General features: G+C 39.7%; 1 protein-coding gene across 5 annotated transcripts in view; it reads right to left on the bottom strand.

Annotated features, from left to right (window-relative positions):
* LOC109904440 (A-kinase anchor protein 9) overlaps positions 1–16,424 on the bottom strand; it is a 121,694-nt gene extending 105,270 nt beyond the window's left edge. For all 5 annotated transcript variants that reach the window (XM_031788669.1, XM_031788671.1, XM_031788672.1 and 2 more), the window contains exon 1: positions 16,159–16,424. In XM_031788669.1, coding sequence (XP_031644529.1) covers positions 16,159–16,206 — 48 coding nt within the window. In that variant the 5' untranslated portion in view covers positions 16,207–16,424. The remainder of the gene's footprint in view (positions 1–16,158) is intronic.
* Positions 16,425–19,708: the final 3,284 nt, after the last annotated feature.

Raw genomic sequence — 19,708 nt, 5'->3', positions numbered from 1 at the left:
TTAGTATTTATATATTTTACTTTACTACATTCCTAATGAAAATAATGTACTTTTCACTCCATACATTTTCCCTGGCACAAAAGTACTTGTTACATTTTGAATGCTGAGTTGGACAGGAAAATGGTCAAATTCATGCACTTATCAAGAGAACATCCCTGGTCGTCCCGACTGCCTCTGATCTGACACTACCAGTCAAAGGTTTTAGAATACCTACTCATTCAAGGGTTTTTCCTCATTTTTACTATTTTCTACATTGTAGAATAATAGTGAAGACATCAAAACTATGCAATAACACATAATGAATCATGTAGTAACCAAAACATGTGTTAAACAAATCTAAATATATTTTATATTTGAGATTCTTCAAATAGCCACACTTTGCCTTGATGACAGTTATGCACACTCTTTGCATTCTCTCAACCAGCTTCATGAGTTAGTCACCTGGAATGCATTTCAATTAACATGTATGCATTGGGAAAAGTTCATTTGTGGAATTTCTTTCCATCTTAAGGCAGTTGAGCCAATCAGTTGTGTTGTGACAAGGTAGAGGTGGTATTCAGAAGATGGTCTTTTACCAAATAGGGTAAGTCCATATTATAGCAAGAACATCTCAAATAAGCAAAGAGAAACGACAGCACATCATTACTTTTATTAAGACATGAAGATGAAAAATGTCAAGAATTTTGAACGTTTCTTTAAGTGCAGTCTCAAAAACCATCAAGCTCTATGATGAAACTGGCTCACATGAGGACCGCCACAGGAATGGAAGACCTAGAGTTACCTCCGCTGCAGAGGATAAGTTAATTGTAGTTACCAGCCCAAATAAATCAAATCAAATTGATTTATATAGCCCTTCGTACATCAGCTGATATCTCAAAGTGCTATACAGAAACCCAGCCTAAAACCCCAAACAGCAAACAATGCAGGTGTAGAAGCACGGTGGCTAGGAAAAACTCCCTAGAAAGGCCAAAACCTAGGAAGAAACCTAGAGAGGAACCAGGCTGTGTGGTACCAGGCTAAATGCTTCACAGAGTTCAAGTAACAGGCACATCAACTGTTCAGAGGAGAATCAGGCCTTCATGGTCAAATTGCTGTAAAGAAACCACTACTAAAAGGACACCAATAATAAGAAGAGCCTTGCTTGGGCCAAGAAACATTAGCAATGGACATTAGACCGGTGGAAATTGTCCTTTGGTCTGGAAACCAAATTGGAGAATTTTGGTTCCAACCGCCATGTCTTTGTGAGATGAGGTGTGGGTGAACAGATCATCTCCGCATGTGTATTTCCCACTGTAAAGCATGGTGGTGTTATGGTGTAGGGGTGCTTTGCTGGTGACACTGACTGTTACTTTTGACCACCCCTTTGTTCAGGGACACATTATTCCATTTCTGTTAGTCGCAGGTCTGTGAAACTTGTTCAGTTTATGTCTCAGTTGTTGAATCTTGTTATGTTCATACAAATATTTACACATCTTAAGTTCTGAAAATAAACGCAGTTGATATTGAGAGGATGTTTCTTTTTTTGCTGAGTTTATGTTCAGTCTCGCCAAAAAGCTTGTCCATTTCATGTAGGCAAATATCCACAACACCTCTTATTTCCTTGATTTCTCCAACATGCCAATATTTAGAGTTTGCTTTTTTGGTTATAGGTCTACACTCCCCCCAAGGGGTGCTATAGACACACACATCAAAAGTGTAATTTATATTTTGTTTTTCCATTCTGTGAAATAAAGTTGTAATTTTGCATGCAAAAATAACATCCCTAATGCTGGAATTGCCCAATATTAAAATCACAGTAGAACACTTGGTGGTACAGAGGTTGAAAAAGTAAGGGTAGATGTAACTAGGGATGAAACAGTTGCAGTTTCACGATAAACAATGGTCAAATTCCCAATGGTTAGCATTACCATTTCAAATTTGTATTATCATTAAAACATTGGTTTGAAAAACCCACGGTAAATACTGTCCAGCATTAACCAAAGTTAGCAACAATCTGACGCAGGCAGAGCATGCAAAGTGGGTTTTGTTTTCGGTGAAAACATGCCGGAAGGCAGTGACGGCACTCGGGATATTTGTCACCCTTCTAAGAGGACCAAATCTGAAATGTGGTCGTATTTTTGGTTTTACAAGAGTGCTGAGGGAAACGTAAATCAAAGACGGTCACCCTGTCTGCCGTACACGCAAAAATAAAATAAAATTGCTGCGAAAGGGGGCAACACTTCAAATCTCCAGTTATCTTCGTGACCATCACCTTTATAGCGAATGCTATAAACTTTATAGCGAATGCAAGGTAATTTTAAGCTCAATGCATTGTGTGGGGACTTGGGAATAGGGGAAAATGTCGTGGTTTGTCTGTCTAACTTGCTAATAGCTTGTCAATAATGTAAAGTGAAGCCTTCAGCGTTACCTACTCTTGTAAAAATACTACACGTTATTCTGCTGCTGTATGCGTCGTGTGTCTGCAGACTCTATATGCCCATTGCACACAATAACATGAGATGTAGTTTAGTCACCCAACCAGCACATTTTGTTCATTTAAAATCCGGCAATCGTCGACTTGGTTGTAAAAGTGAAACACGATATAAAATACTGCTGCATTTATGTCAATTGTTGGGCTCATTGCAATTACTCTCACTGTCTTATTAATTCTTAAGACTCATTTGTATTTATGTAAATTGTGCATGGGGTCATTGCATATACTCAAATGCAACACAGAAGAGTGTGTGTGTGTGTGTGCGTGAATAATAATAATAATGTAACACAATAATAACAAACGCACAAGAGTTTTTGGAGAATTTGCTGGAAGAGTGGGGGAAATCAACAAGAAAGCCCTAGTCTGCAAAACCACAGACAACGCAACAAACATGATCAAGGCTTTTGAAGAGTTCCCAGATCTGTGGCTTGGGCTCTTTGGCCATAATTTTTACCTGGCCATCTCAAAGGCTGTGAAAATTCAGAGTTGACAGAGCAGTCAAGGCCTGCTGTCATCTGGTCCAAGGCTTCTCACAGGGCTGGAAAAGGAGAGAACTGCAAGAAAAGCAAGCTGCCCTCAACATGCCACAGAAGGCTCTGATCCATGATGTGGTAACCCGATGGGGATCTACACACACGATGCTTGAGCGTTTCCTCAGCCAACAGCAGCCAGTCTGTGTGACACTGGCTGGGGAAAGAGGAACATGGCATTTGATGCCGACAAAGTGTCATGGAGCAACTGTGCCAGCTCCTTGAACCTCTGAGCAAGTTCACAGATACACTTGCCTCAGAGACACGAGTGACACTGTCAGCCATCAAGCCTGTCCTGGACCACATCATCCGTGACGTTCTGGTGGAAAAGGATACAGAGCCATCCCTGACCAAGGAGATGAAAAGGGTAATGAGAGAATACCTTAACAACAGATACACAGAGAACGCAAAGAGTCATGCACATGGCTTGTTTCATTGACCCCTGCTTCAAAAGGAGCTTTTTAGATGAGCCTAAGCTGCAAAAGCTGACACTGACAGCTGTATCCAGGAGGCCTTGAAGCTGGCAGCTGCACAAGTCAGGGAAGAACCACAAAGCGGCATCGGAGGGGAAATGTCTGGCTAGGTTGGGGGCAATGCATCAGAGCTGCCTCACCTTGCCAGGAAGCTTTTGTGCATCCGAGCAACCAGCGTGCCATCAGTGTCAGCGGGCACATGGACTCCCCTCACAGATCCCTACTTAAACCGGACAAAGTAAATATGCTAACATTTTTTTTTTTTCAATCTCAAGTGAACAAATATGAATCCATACAGGGCGTTAGGCCAGCAGAACCGTATTTCTTTATGAAGGAGAGAACAGACATACAATCAGTGCTGTTCATTTGATTTGTTTACATATTTTAATGTAAACACCTGCATATTGGATTTGTTTACATATGGTTGTATTGTTCTTACATGCAAATTGCTTTACTTACTTAAGGTTGTGTTCATTTAAACCTGCACTAGGGAAACTTTTACCTCTCATGGCCACATGGTGCCATCTTTAATGTTAAAGTTATTATTTTAATGTTTATGCACACAAAAAGAGCAGAGTGCTAATAATTGTATTTGTTGTTTTGTTGAAATGATTTCAGTGTGTGTGTATAAGTACTTTTTGAACATTGCCAGCACATTTTAACAATACTGATAACCGATAATTTTGGTCACTAAAATTGTGATATGAAATTTTCATACCATTTTATCTCTAGACCTAACACTTTATACTTTTGGTTCATACAGATTATATCTTTATAAATACACACTCAGTGTCATTCGGCTAAGTGTAAACTGCAACACATAATAAGCATATAAGCATATGGGACTGCGGCCTACGTAGGTGCATAATGCCATCTGCATCCTCAAAGATGGAGCAAGTGACAATGTTTTGCAAACATTCTTTATCTGGGACAAACATGTAGCCTACTTGGCAGTCAGCGAGCGTAAATCGTCGCTGCTTATTCAGATAGCACTCTAAGCACTTCAAATCAAAATACTGGCTTGTTGGACGATAATTCTAGAGATTTCTGCATCAAGCATTCCACCTCAGAGTTGTTTCACAAAGGTTAGCTAATGCAGCCACTGGTGCCGTTACAAGAGAGCGATTATCTCTTCCACAGTGTCACTGCTTATCCCCACAGATAATAACGATAGATTAACACAATTCATGCCGAAAAGAGCACACTGTACCATGCTAAATTCAGTGTTTTTTGGGGGCTTTCTATTTGATCAATTATGGCACATTGAGTAATGTTTGCGGTAAGTGAGTGATCGTTCATTTAAACAGAGAGCATTCCCATTATAGATAGCCTAGTGGGTACAGAAAAACTACTGTGAAAACATTTTTGTAACCCAATGTACAGGCACGGATTAAAACACAATGAACAAGAATCAACATAAATAACCAGATTCAATTTGGCAGTAGTGCAGTTACAGGCCTATATATGTGGAACCCTAATCACATTTGTAACACCCGCCTTCATTGCCAAAACAAATACAAGAAAGACTTAACCTCTGAGCATCTAATGCTATAGCCTAAGTCTGAACAATACACGAACCACACCTGGGTGTACAAACTGGGAAAATGTCAAGGTAACCTAACAGTTTTGTACCTCCAAATGGTCATGAATGTGTTCAGTGGTTGAACTAAGGGCACTCAGCTCTGGTGATCACAATGGCCGATCTTGTATACCATTACACAAGGTAGCTTGAGACCGAAATTAAATCATTAGCGGAGTCTAGGCTGATTAATTATCCAAAGGCTCTGAACGTACAATCAATATGGACTAAACAGAGTAGGACCACCGTACAGGAGAATAAAACTGGATTCGGGACAAAAGTTGTAATTGCTTGTGAATCGGAAGTAGCGCAGACCTTTTTCCTATAGGGATTGCAGGATTGACTCAAAGTGCAACCTCCAAGAGCATAAACAAAATGCCATACACCCAACAATAAGCCCCCAACGTAAAGTAAAGTCAAGATATCCTTAAAGTAATAGGCCTCTTGTAGACATTTTTGGACAGAATTTTTTTTCTGGATTAAAAACGGGCCTAAAGTAGTGGGAGTGGCAGGGGGTGCGGCAATGGGCACGTTCAGCCCATTGGCGTGGCTGAATTGTCGAGAACATTTTAGAGACACCCATCTTGGCGGTTTATAGAAATTTGAATTTTTAGGCCAATTTCCTACAATTATAGAACTTGCTCCATGGAGCTGAGAGAACCTTCTGCAGATTAAAGCTAATTTCCTGCAATTCTATTAATTTTGCCATGGCTAATGCTGCATTATTTTGCTAAAACATAATAACAAAATCAATACTGATAAATTCAGTGTTGTTTTCTACTTTGAAATTATCCCTGACTGACTAGCTTCTACTAATTGTAAATTCTTAAAGATTATATTATTGTTATGGGATTTATATGAATAATGACTAGATGATGTATACATTTAACGTAGAAATATAAATAACCGAATACTACCCTGTCACTGTATGATTGTATGAATCTTATTATAATCAAAATACTGAATATAATGTGTGTAGTTTTAGTCAAGAATTAGAACAAGGACTTTCTGTTCCTTGTTAGAAACAAATGGAACTATCGTCAGACCGGCTGGAATACTGTGTTCCTTACAGGACATTCTGTCCCCACCCAGGGAGGGGAGAGACCTTGGGCTTGTAGTAGATTGTTTAACAGGTGGCAGACAATTTGAGAAGGCTTGTGAACTATATTGCCATTGTATCTGAGAGGGACATTTATGATGAAATGTGAGGTATATAAACCAATGTACATGGTATTATGAGCATAGCTCTCGGGAATAAACACTATTGGCTAAGTTTACTGACCTTTTTCCGTTTCATTTAAATAAGAACCTTACAAATTCTTAGAAACAGTATTAATTGCATTGGAAAAATGAACATGAGAACAAAATTCTCTTAACAATTATTAAAAATGAAAAGAAATGTATGCATTGTTTTATAATTTTTTCTACATACTTTAAATCTGGTTTTAGTCATTTCAGTTTAAAAACAAAGCTTCTTGCCATCCTAAAAATCATTATTTATTTTATATAAATGGCACTGTTTAGACTTCGGCAACCCCCCCCCCCCCCAAAAAAAAAAAAACACTTAGGTCACCTGCCCAAGGATTTGAATGGAAGAAAAAGCCCTGAATAATATTAAAATCAACTAGGTCTAAACTCCATTTACATGAAAAGTCAAATCGGCTGTGTCAGAGCTTGAAAACACTATTAGTGTCATTCCTGTGATGAGGTAAGACAACTTGCTGTTGCTGGCACAATGCCCGAACAGCTTAGAAAACAGCCATCTTGACAGCTGCTGCGATGATCAACAGTTGGCATGTCAACACAGACTTGAGCCAACACTTCATATACTGTTTCTTACTCAATATGTACAGTATGTACTGTATTTTAGTCATCTCATAATATACAGTACCTTCAAAGTATTCACACCCCTTGACTTTCTCCACATTTTCTTGTTTCAACCTAAATTTAAGATGTATTACATTTAGATGTTGTGTCAATGGCCTACACACAATACCCAATAATGTTAAAGTGGAATTGTTTTTTACAAATTAATAAAATATGAAAAGCCTGAATGTCTTGAGTCAAGTATTCAACCACTTTGATATGGCAAGACCAAATACGTTCAGAAGCAAGAACTTCCTTGACAAGTCACAAATTGCTTGGACTCACTGTGTGCAATAATAGTGTTTAACATGATTATTTAATTACTACCTCATCTCTGTACCCCACACATACAATTAATTGTAAGGTCCCTCAGTCAAGCAGTGAATTTCAAACAGATTCAACTACGAATACCAGGGAGGTTTACAAATGCCTTGCAAAGAAGTGCACCTACTGGTAGATGGGTAAAAAAATACAATAACTCTTTGAGCATTGGGAAGTTATTAATTACACTTTAGATGGTGTATCAATACACCCAGTCACTACAAAGACACAGGTGTCCTTCCCAACTCATAGAGGAAGGAAACCTCTCAGGGATTTCACCATGAGGCCAATGGTGACTTTAACCTCTCTTGGGTAGGGGGCAGTATTTTCACCTCTGGATGAAAAGCGTGCCCAAAGTAAACTGCCTGTTACTCAGGCCCAGAAACTAGGATATGAATATAATTGGTAGATCTTGATAGAAAACACTAAAGGATTACCCTCATTATTAGGAACCTGGTTGCAGTTCCTATGGCTTCCACTAGATGTCAACAGTCTTTAGAAATTGTTCAATGTTTTTCTTTTGAGAAATTAAGAAGCAGTCCTATTAATTGTAAGTGTCACTCCAGGTGGACTCTACTGTTTAAATGCGCGTGAACTGGAGCATGCTTAACATTGTTTTTATCTGGAATTAGAAACAGTTTATTTGTCTTAAATTGTATCGATTATTTACGTTTTAGGGTACCTGAGATTGGAATAGGAACGTTGTTTGAAATGCTTGGACCAAGTTTACAGGTAACTTATTAGATACTTTGTAGGCATGTTGGGCAAGTTGAAACCAGTGTATTTCTGAATCAAACGTGCCAAATAAATTTCTATTTTTGGGACATAAAGAAGGACATTATCTAACAAAAGGACTGTTTGTGATGTAACTGGGACATTTGGAGTGCCAACAGAAGAAGATCTTCAAAGGTAAGGCATTAATTATATCGCTATTTCTGACGCACCTGTCTGGTGGAAATATGATTTATTTGTTTGTATGCGGGGCGCTGTCCTCAGATAATCGCATGGTTTGCTTTCGCCGTAAAGCCTTTTTGAAATCTGACACAGCGGCTGGATTAACAAGAAGTTAAGCTTTCTTTTGATGTATAACACATTTTCAAGAATGTTAAATATTTGAATTTGGTATTTTTGAATTTCACGCTCTGCAATTTCACCGGATGTTGGCCAGGTGGGATGCTACCATCCCAACTGCCCATAAGAAGTTAAAACAGTTACAGAGTGTAATGGCTGTAATAGGAGAGAACTGAGGAGGGACACTATAGTTACTCCAAAATACTAATCTAAATGGCAGAGTGAAAAGAAGGAAGCATGTACAGAATAAAATATTCCAAAACATGCATCCTGTTTGCAATAAGGCATTAAAGTAAAACTGCAAAAAATGTGGCAAAGAAATTAACTTTATGTCCCGAATACAAAGCATTATGTTTGGGGCAAATCCAATACATCACTGAGTACCACTCTTCATATTTTCAAGCATGGTCGTGGCTGTATCATGTTATGGGTATGCTTGTCATCGACAAGTTCATAGGAGTAACAACATGAATTTGTGCATGAGGCAGAAATGATGGGAGAGTGGAGGGATGTTGAGGCAGACCCTCAGTCTGCTGCACTCCCCCCTCCACTGAGACTGACCATCAGCCCAGCAAAATAAAAAGCTAATTATTTAAAATGTATGCTCACTCATTGGAAATGAACACAACAACGGATCTATTACCGCTGTGATCATATAGCCTGTCTTGAACTACTATGCATTGGCAGGGCAATTCAAGCAAAGCCAATATGCGGTGATAATGTATTGGGCCTATAGCTTGCTACACAAACCTCATTGAAACAGTACTGTTTCTAATTGGTTAATGCGAGAGATTTCACTCTTGCCTAAATCTGTTCAAAATAAGCCCAATGTGTTTCTATGGGCTTATATTGGACCTAAAGTTGTCACCTGCCTTCCCGCCTTTGGGACAACAACTCCCATTGTAAGGGTTACATTTAAGTCATGTTAAAACAAAATCTGAGCAGTAGATCTCTGCTTGCATTTTGACTCAAAGTGCTCTTGACTAAGAAGTTTGGTGACCACTGTTCTAGAGTTTCCCTTGTTAACACAATCAATGTTTTCCTTTACAGTGGCAATTGTGATGGAATCAACACAATATTAGCCATTTTCAATGCAACATAACGAAACAAAACAAACTACGCAAGAGATTTTGTTTTGGCAGAAGGCATCGGAGTAGGATTCTATTGCATTGACATGCACTACTCACCCCATACTCTACACAGACTTGTGCGGCATAAACAAGTAGGCCTACATGCAAATAGAGCATTGCCATATATGGATCTGTGCCCTTTACTTCGAACTGGACTGTGTTTACTAGAGGTCGACCAATAAATCAGAATGGCCGATTAATTAGGGCCGATTTCAAGTCTTCATAACAATCGGTTATTTGCATTTTTGTGCACCGATCATGGCCGATTACGTTGCACTCCACGAGGAGACTGCGTGGCAAGCTGAATACCTGTTATGCGAGTGCAGCAAGGAGCCGAGATAAGGTGCTAGCTAGCATTAAATGTATCTTATAAAAAACAATCAAACTACACATGGTTGATGATATTACTAGTTTATCTAGCTTGTCCTGTGTTGCATAGAATCGATGCGGTGCCTGTTAAATTGATCATTGACTCACAGCCTACTTCGCCAAACGGGTGATTTAACAAGCGCATTCGAGAAAAAAACACTGTCGTTGCACCAATGTGTACCTAATCATAAACATCAACGCCTTTCTAAAATCAATACACAAGTATATATTTTTAAACCTGCATATTTAGTTAATATTGCCTGCTAACATGAATTTATTTTAACTAGGGAAATTGTGTCACTTCTCTAGCTTTCTGTGCAACAGAGTCAGGGTATATGCAGCAGTTTGGGGCGCCTGGCTCGTTGCGAACTAATTTGGCAGAATTGTACGTAATTATGACATAACATTGAAGGTTGTGCATTGTAACAGGAATATTTAGATTTATGGATGCCACCTGTTAGATAAAATACGGAACGGTTCCGTATTTCACTGAAAGAAGAAACGTTTTGTTTTCAAAATTATAGTTTCCAGATTTTACCATATTAATGACCTAAGGCTCTTATTTCTGTGTGTTATTATGTTATAATTAAGTCTATGATTTGATATTTGAAAGAGCAGTCTGACTGAGCTGTGGTAGGCAGCAACAGGCTCGTAAGCATTCATTCAAACAGCACTTTTGTGCGTTTGCCAGCAGCTCTTCGCTGTGCTTCAAGCATTGAGCTGTTTAACTTCAAGCCTTTCAACTCCCAAGATTAGGCTGGTGTAACCGATGTGAAATGGCTAGCTAGTTAGCGGGGTGCATGCTAATAGCGTTTCCAATCGGTGACGTCACTCGCTCAGACCTTGAAGTAGTTGTACCACTTACTCTGCAAGTAAGTGGTACTTGCAGAGTAAGGCTTTTGTGGAGCGATGGGTAACGATGCTTTGAGGGTGGCTGTTGTCGATGTGTTCCTTGTTCGAGCCCAGGTAGGGGCGAGGAGAGGGACGGAAGCTATACTGTTACACTGGCAATACTAAAATGCCTATAAGAACATCCAATAGTCAAAGGTATATGAAATACAAATGGTAGAGAGAAATAGTCCTATAATTCCTATAATAACTACAACCTAAAACGTTTTATCTGGGAATATTGAAGACTCATGTTAAAAGGAACCACCAGCTTTCATATGTTCTGAGCAAGGAACTTAAACGTAGTTTTTTTTTACATGGCACATATTGCACTTTTACTTTCTTTTCCACCACTTTGTGCTTGCATTATTTAAACCAAATTGAACATGTTTCATTATTTAGTTGAGGCTAAATTGATTTTATTTTACATTTTATTTTAAGATTTTATTGAAAAATGTTATGGGATGCATTTTCTCCATTGTTTCTTTATGGTAGGCCACTCTGATAGGCCTGCATTATGATCAAATAGCCATAGTCGCCTACATGGGCACTGTTAAAACTGTACCTTAAAGCGGGTACGCTTGACACAATTTTCACAACGTTCTAGTTTGCGCTCAGAAGATTTGAAATTTGCACAGTGCCAAAAATTTTTTGAGGGAACATTGCCCACACCTGTAATTGCTGCCAACGGTGATTCAAACTTTCTATTGACTCTGGGGTATTAATACTTAAGTAAATTAGATATTTCTGTATTTAATTTTCAATAAATTTGCCAGAATTTCTAAAACCACGTTTTCACTTTGTCATTATGGTAGTGCTGAGCAATTAACAAAAAAAAGTGTTGGGGGTGTTTGGTTATTTAACAACTTACTGACCGACGTCGGTTCAATTACTTGAATTCCATTTAGTTCCTTTTTTTGAGCCCAACGCACCATTTCTCTAGAGGGAAATCAAATAATTTGCGACACAATTCAAGAACTGTGTGTGATGCTGGGCTGAAGGGAGTTAGAGTTTTCATTACGCAAATGTAAAAACTAGTTCAGCTCAGAATCGTGGCAATTAACTATAATCCCATAATCCAATGCACCATTTTTTTTGGGCTTCGACAGAGATGGATCAGAGAGGCGAAGCGAGAGGTTTCACTCTTGCCTAAAACTGTTCAAAATAAGCCCAATGTGCTTCTATGGGCTTATTTTGGACCTAAGCTTGTCGCCTGCCTTCCGCCTTTGGGAGAACAACTCCCATTGTTAGGGAGGAGACATGAGCATCTCGTCATTAAATATAGATCTCTGGACGGATACACTTTTACGCCTGCTACGTTAAGTTAGATACACACCGACCGCATGAGAGAGGAATGTACACAACGACCAGAGGGACAGAGACAGTTTGTTAAAGTATGCCTTATCTAAGAACTAGTAAAATAATTTTGTCAGACAGCTCTGCAGTATATGCTACTAAGGTAGACTAGCTAAATAGGATGACCGAAGACAGTACAGTATGGGAAGCACATAGATAACTAGGGATGCACCGATATGACATCTGGCCGATACCGATATGTTCCTTGCCAAAAAAAACAAATAGTGATAAATATGATGTAGTGACCAATATTTAAAATGTTTGCAGCCTTTAAGCATTATACTACAGTTAAATAGTTAACACACACACACGGACGCAGCGGTCTAAGGCACTGCATCTTAGGGCAAGAGGCGTCACTACGGTGGCGGGCCGGGCGCAGTGCGCGCTAACCAAGGTTGCCAGGTGCACGGTGTTTCCTCCGACACATTGGTGCGGCTGGCTTCCGGGTTGGATGCGTGCTGTGTTAAAGAAGCAGTTGGTTTGGTTGTGTATCGGAGGACTTTCAACCTTAGTCTCTCCCGAGCCTGTACGGGGGTTGTAGCGATGAGACAAGATAATAGCTACTAAAACAATTGGATACCACGAAATTGGAGAAAAAGGGGTAAAATTCAACAAATTTTTTTAAATTTTATTTAAAAATATATATATTTTAAATAAACGTCTTTAATGTTTATGCCAGCAGCATACCACCCTGCATACCAATGCTGGCTTGCTTCTGAAGCTAAGCAGGGTTGGTCCTGGTCAGTTCCTGGATGGGAGACCAGATGCTGCTGGAAGTGGTGTTGTTCTAAAAAAAAAAAATATCCCAATGCCCCAGGACACTGCTCTGTGTAGGGTGCAGTCTTTTGGATGGGATGTTAAACAGGTGTCCTGACTGAGGTCATTAAAGATCCCATGGCACTTACCGTAAGAGTAGGGATGTTAACCCCGGTGTCCTGGCTAAATTCCCAATCTGGCCCTCAAACCATCACGGTCACCTAATAATCCCCAGTTTACAATTGCCTCATTAATCCCCCTCTCCCCTGTAACTATTCCACAGGTCGTTGGAATAGTTAGGATTAAATCGTTGGATTAAAAATTAAAATAAAATTAAAATAAAACAGTTCTCCACTACAGATCACGGAGAGGGCTCTTCTGAATTATTTTTGAGCAAGAGCCTTTTGGGCCTCTGGGCTCCAAAGAACATCTGAAATGATAGGTTTTATGATTCTCCTCAGGTACAAACTTAGTACATGATGGCTCCAGTCCTTCAAATATTTAGTATAATATTATAACACGCAAGAAAATTGTGAAAGGAGAAACTGTTGAGGCACAATTACCACACCATGGAGCAGAGGTACACACAAAAGTACACACTTTATATGAAATGCATTATCGACCTGGCTGTCATTTTTGAATGTGTAGAAAGATGGTGTGGAATTCACTACAAGGCTAAGCTATTGGCTCTGTATAACCCATGAGGTTTGATAAAGCTGAATGGGTGAATGAGAAACAGGAAAAGTATGGTCTAGGTCTACTACGGTCTCAAATAGGCTAGTATCTTTGAAAGTCCAGTGGGAGTCCAGTGTTTGCTCTATTCATTTAGCATTTATTCAAAAATATGTTTTTTAAAAACACAATACAAATCTATTTTGAATGGACATTCTCAGTGAATGGAAGTCTAAATGCCATGCATGATGGTTTATAGCAGGGATGGGCATCTCCAGTCCTCAGGGGCCGGAGTGGTGTAATTTTATCCTCATCCCTAGCAAACACAACTGATTAAACTAATTGTATTCTAAACTGAAGATCATGATTAGTTGATTTTTGGAGTCAGGTGTGTTACCTGGGGCAAAAGTATGACACCAATCAGGCCCCAGAGGACTGTAGATGCCCATCCATGGTTTATAGGAAGACTCTCAACTGGTTTTGCTCGACTCCTCGTTTCCTCTGGTCCATCCTCTCCTCGCCTCCTTTTGAAAAAAGATAGTCGAGGAGCGGAGGCAAGGAAATGCTCTCATATGAAATGAGAATCCTTCTCCACTCGTGCGTCATCAGGCAAATTACATTTATCATATCTTAAATATAAATGTGTAATGTGATAAAAACGAATTTAGCTAGTTGTGCAATACATTTTAAAGATAAAAGGATAAGTAGTGTATCATGTTTTAAATGTTTTTCTCCTTCGAGAAAACAACAGCTGATTCAAAGAGGGTGTGGCGGATTTTAAAACTCTTCCTTGCTAGCTGCCGGGATGATACTTGTGTATCCTCTACCGAAGTAGGTAATCGAGGAGGGGAGAATACTCCGTTAGCCTACTAATGAATTAACACACTCCTCAACCATTTATCGGTTTCTGGGTCACGGAGGAGAGGCGTACAGACTTTTTCCCAATTGAGAATCTGAGAGTCATTACATTTCTTTGAATCTTAGATGGCCTAGGCCTATAATTTTGCAACCACCCCCTGAAGAACTTCTAATGCCAGTCAAGTAAAAATTGGTGTTTGGATTTGATAGACAAGAGGTCAACTTTACATTACTGACTTACAAAATAATCTGACTTCGTATGCCAAGACCCATCACAAACACATTTAAACCAATAGGACCAGTAGGCCTAAATCCTCTTAATCTATTGCTATTTCCACACAGTTCACCTGGCTGGAGAAAGCATATAAATCTGACATTTTTGTTCAAGGTTCAAATCAAAGACAGGTGGAGAAGTGATGACAGTAGGGAGTAAAACCAGGTTACATGTGGGTGACCAGGTCAGTCATAGTGTCACAGGGCTGTACAAACAGTTGTCATATTGACACATATCATTGCAAGAGAATTACATCATAAAGAATGCAAATTAGACTAGCTAGATTGTTATTGAATGTTTGTTACCAAACTCTGTATGACTATGTTAAAGAGCCATATGACCTTCCTATGCTTACTACGGTAGTGGGAGTTGAATCAACACAGGTTGGCTACAGAAAGACGTGTATCATTCAAAATCCTTACTGCTAACGTCACTGAGCATTTAAATATAGTCTAGTCAATTTATAGGTTAGTTTCGATTAGCGCCTTCCAAAATTGTTTCAGGTGTGGTGACAAAAAGTGATTTCCCTTTCAATAGCATCTAGCCTTCTCTTCAAATACTGCATAAATACTACGGACTCAAAATAAACCTCTAGCGTCATAGGTATGGGTGGTGGAGTGGTGTCAAGTCATGGTATTGTGCATTAGGGCCTAAACTCGTCAAGGGATTAAGGCAGAGGAATGACACTGCAAAGGCAGTAACCTCCAGTAGTCCAGTATACTTTCCTTCCATCTGTCTCCAAGTACCCTTTTATATTTTTAGACTAAAGCAGTGACGTGATTTTCATCATCCTTCTCAGTTGACTATGACAGTGTGTTATCGTATCATCTTACAAGTAGGCTACTGTGGACCCCAGGAAGAGTAGCTGCTGATTTTGCAAAAGCTAATGGGGATCCTAATAAAATACCTAAAATACTGTACCAGTTCACTGGATACTTCGAAATTGTTTTGAAAATGCAATGATGGTTGAAATAGTTTGTGTGACATCCATCCCTTCTGAATGACATGAAGTTGTTTTACATTACTCAGTTAAACTTATTTGTAACACTGATTGTTACAGTGTAACGTTAGTATGCTATCAAATAAAATAAAGTATGTATGAGACCATTTGAGTTTGCTCAAGCTAACTTGGGGCATGTCCTGAAAAACCTGTCACACAATAAGATCAACCTTTTAAATCACGTGACTAATAAAACCTGACGTTGACCGGAAAGGCTGAACTGGTTAGCTGGCTACCATTCATACTTTTCTTCAAAACTGGTAGATTTTAGGAGGAAACAGCACGTTTCTATGAGATGCCAATGGCTGGGTCGCATGACAAAGGAAGTCCGGCTAGCTTGCTAACCCAGACACCCGGTCTGTCATCCACATTGGGGGACATGTTTTCTAGTAGTGACAGCAGACAAGGACAGGAACACGGAAGGGGCTTCCAAAACAGCTACTAAATTAAACTATATAAGACAATGTATTACTGAGCACGCGCAGCAATAAATGTTGTTCCCAAGGTTGACTAGTAGAAACACAGAGAAAGTGCTATCATACCTTTGCTTTGCCGGCCTCGAGCTTCTTTTGCCTCTCCTCGTCTTCCATTACCGTTGTCCCTGTGGCTGAGAGAAGAGGAAAGGGGCTTCACGCGAAGTGTCAGCGAATACGCTTAGAGTCTGTGGGGAAAGTGTCTGTCTGTTGACATTAATATGGTTTGGTAATGGTGTCAAATCACTGCGACGAACTCGCATTAGGAGCCGACTCCTTGCTACAGCCACATCTCCGCCGCCATGTTCTCCACGTAAACACGAGACTGATTGTGATGACGTCACATAGGTGGCTGTTTTCCGCAGCTACGCCCCTTTGGGAACGTCAGAATGTCACTCACAGTTCAAAACGTTTATTTTATTCTTATTTTTACAGAGGGAAACATACTGTGTGTACACAAGTAAAATATATATATTGATTATAGATTGAAATCATTTGCATGAGTAAATACATATTCTCTTTTCTGTGGAGGTGCAAACAAGATCACTGGGTTGCATAATCGCTCATCAGGATTAATTTCACATTGCCCCAGTTAAAATTACCAGATCTATTTTAAATTAAATGAAATATGGTCTCTCCATATGATTATTTCTGAAATTGTGGTATTAAAACAAATACAAAATGAGAGCACACTTTGCACACCTAAAATCCTCACAAACTTTTACAGATACACAATTGAGAACATCCTGTAATCACAGGGCTCTCCAGAGGGTGGTGCGGTCTGCCCAACGCATCACCGGAGGCAAACTACCTGCCCTCCAGGACACCTACAGCACCCGATGTCACAGGAAGGCCAAAAATATATTAAAGGACAACAACCACCCGAGCCACTGCCTGTTCAGACGGCTATTATCCTGAAGGTGAGATTAAAGGTGCATCAAAGCTGGGACAGAGAGATTGAAAACAGCTTCTATCTCAAGGTCATCAGATTGTTAAATAGCCATCACTAGCATATTAGAGGCTGCTGCCTATATACATAGACTTGAAATCACTGGCCACTTTAATAAATGGAACACTAGGCCCTTTAATAATGTTAACATATTTTGCATTACTCATCTCATATGTCTATACTGTATTCTATTATATTCAATTGTATCTTAGTCTATGTCGCTCTGATATTGCTCATCCATATATTTACGTATATATTCTTAATTCCATTCCTTAGATTTGTGTGTATTGTTGTGAAATTGTAAGATATTACTTGTTAGATATTACTGCACTGTTGGAGCTAGAAACACTAGCATTTCACTACACAAACAATAACATCTGCTAAACACATGTATGTGACCAATAAAATTTGATTTGGATCACAGTCATAGAACATGTCTATTTGACATTTACACTCATTGCTTCCACCCCAACCCAATCACAAGTTATACCACTTATGGCATTTAGGGAAATTCTCTGGATTCTCCATTGTGCTGGGAAGCCATGATGGCAACCCCTGATATTCAGCATTGTAAATGTGATTTAGGTCAAGAAAGCTCACAGAAAAGAAAAACCAAACCTTTGAAGCTTCTACGCAGACCTACATACCGGCAGCAGCAGGAGAAGGTGGTCTGTGTCTTCGGCTGATGGGAGCTGTGCAGCTTATGGTCTGGCAGATCTTGAATTCCACCCATCTTCTCTTTGACATCTTTAGCTACCCACTTTGAATCCCAAATAAAGGTGCTCAGCTCCCACCTGTCAGCTTTTGTTGTCTGTGCAGTACCTTCAGCAAGACCTGCTGCCCATCAGAAAGTTTTTGGCCTTTAATAATGGATGGCTCTGAGGAGTACTATGTCAGTGTCACAGTAACCCAAGCACCACCACAATTGCAGGGCATCAACAAATAGATCAGGAAACTGTAACACAGTGAGTCCACAAAGACACAAGCATTTTGATGGTTAAACTATAGTGGTTGGGTTGTTTTGGTTAAGATTGTTTCCAGTTGATCTTGGAAGAAAGAATAAGAGTGGCTGAGAAGAGACTGATAATAGGCTATGGAACATTAGTGTTGGTCACTCCAATCTATTTCCCTATAGATTTAGTCTTGAAGATCCCAAGCCTGCTAAAAGCCGGGCTGATGAATGACAACAATGCATAGTCGTATCAGATGACCACTGCTGTCCTATGAGGTCTCAACAGAATTCCCTAACAAATGCATTTGAGCAAAAAATACTACAAGGCTGTGATTTGGACTGAATAAAATTAAAATAAATGCATTCAAGGCTTAAATAAATAACCATTGCTTACAATAATAAACCTTTATTTTTTTACATATCACCTGTATCTAACCAGGTAGGCCAGTTGAGAACAAGTTCTCATTTACAACTGTGAATTGGCCAAGATAAAGCAAAGCAGTGCGACCAAAACAACAACACAGAGTTACACAAACAAAAGTACAGTCAATAACACAATAGAAAAAATATATGTACAGTGTGTGCAAATGTAGAAGAGTAGGGAGGTAAGGCAATAAATAGGCCATAGAGGCAAAATAATTACAATTTAGCATTGACACTGGAGTGATATATGTGCAGATGATGATGTGCAAGTAGAGATACTGTGGTGCAAAAGAGCAAGAAGATAAATAACAATATGGGGATGAGGTAGTTGGGTGTGCTATTTTCAGATTGGCTGTGTACAGGTAAACTGCTCTGACAGCTGATTCTTTAAGTTAGAGAGGGGCCGAAGTCTCCAGCTTCAGTGATTTTTGAAATTTGTTCCAGTCATTGGCAGCAGAGAACTGGAAGGAAAGGAGACCAAAGGAAGTGTTGGCTTTGGGGATGCATAGTGAAATATACCTGCTGGAGCACGTGCTACAGATGAGTGTTGCTATAGTGACCAGTGAGCTGAGATAAGGCGGGGATTTATCTAGCAAAGACTTATAGATGACCTGGAGCCAGTGGGTTTGGCAAAGAATATGTTACGAGGTCCAGCCAACGAGATCATACAGGTCGCAGTGGTGGGTAGTATATGGGGCTTTGGTGACAAAACGGATGGCACTGTGATAGACTACATCCGGTTTATTGAGTAGAGTGTTGGAGGCTATTTTGTAAATGGCATCGCCGATGTCAAGGATCGGTAGGATAGTCATCTTTACGAGGGTGTGTTTGGCAGCATGAGTGAAGGAGGCTTTATTATGAAATAGGAAACCGATTCTAGATTTAAATTTGGATTGGAGATGCTTAATGTGAGTCTGGAAGGAGAGTTTATAGTCTAACCAGACACCTAGGTATTTGTAGTTGTCCACATATTCTAAGTCAGAAACTTCCAGAGTAGTGATGCTAGTCGAGCGGGCGGGTACGGGCAGCAATTGGTTGAAGAGCATGCATTTATTTTTCCTAGCATTTAAAACCAGTTGGGGGCCATGGAAGGAGTGTTGAATGGCGTTGAAGCTCGTTTGGAGGTTTGTTAACACAGTGTCCAAAGAAGGGTGATCTGTTTGTTAACTTGGCTTTTGAAGATTTTAGAAAGTCATGGCAGGATGGATATAGGTCTATAACAGTTTGGGTCAAGAGTGTTTCCCCCTTTAAAGAGGGGGATGACCGTGGCAGCTTTCCAATCTTTGGGGATCTCA

The sequence above is a fragment of the Oncorhynchus kisutch genome, linkage group LG14, assembly GCF_002021735.2.
Source record: "Oncorhynchus kisutch isolate 150728-3 linkage group LG14, Okis_V2, whole genome shotgun sequence".
NCBI lineage: Eukaryota > Metazoa > Chordata > Actinopteri > Salmoniformes > Salmonidae > Oncorhynchus > Oncorhynchus kisutch.
This window is presented reverse-complemented; position numbering and strand designations above follow the sequence as displayed.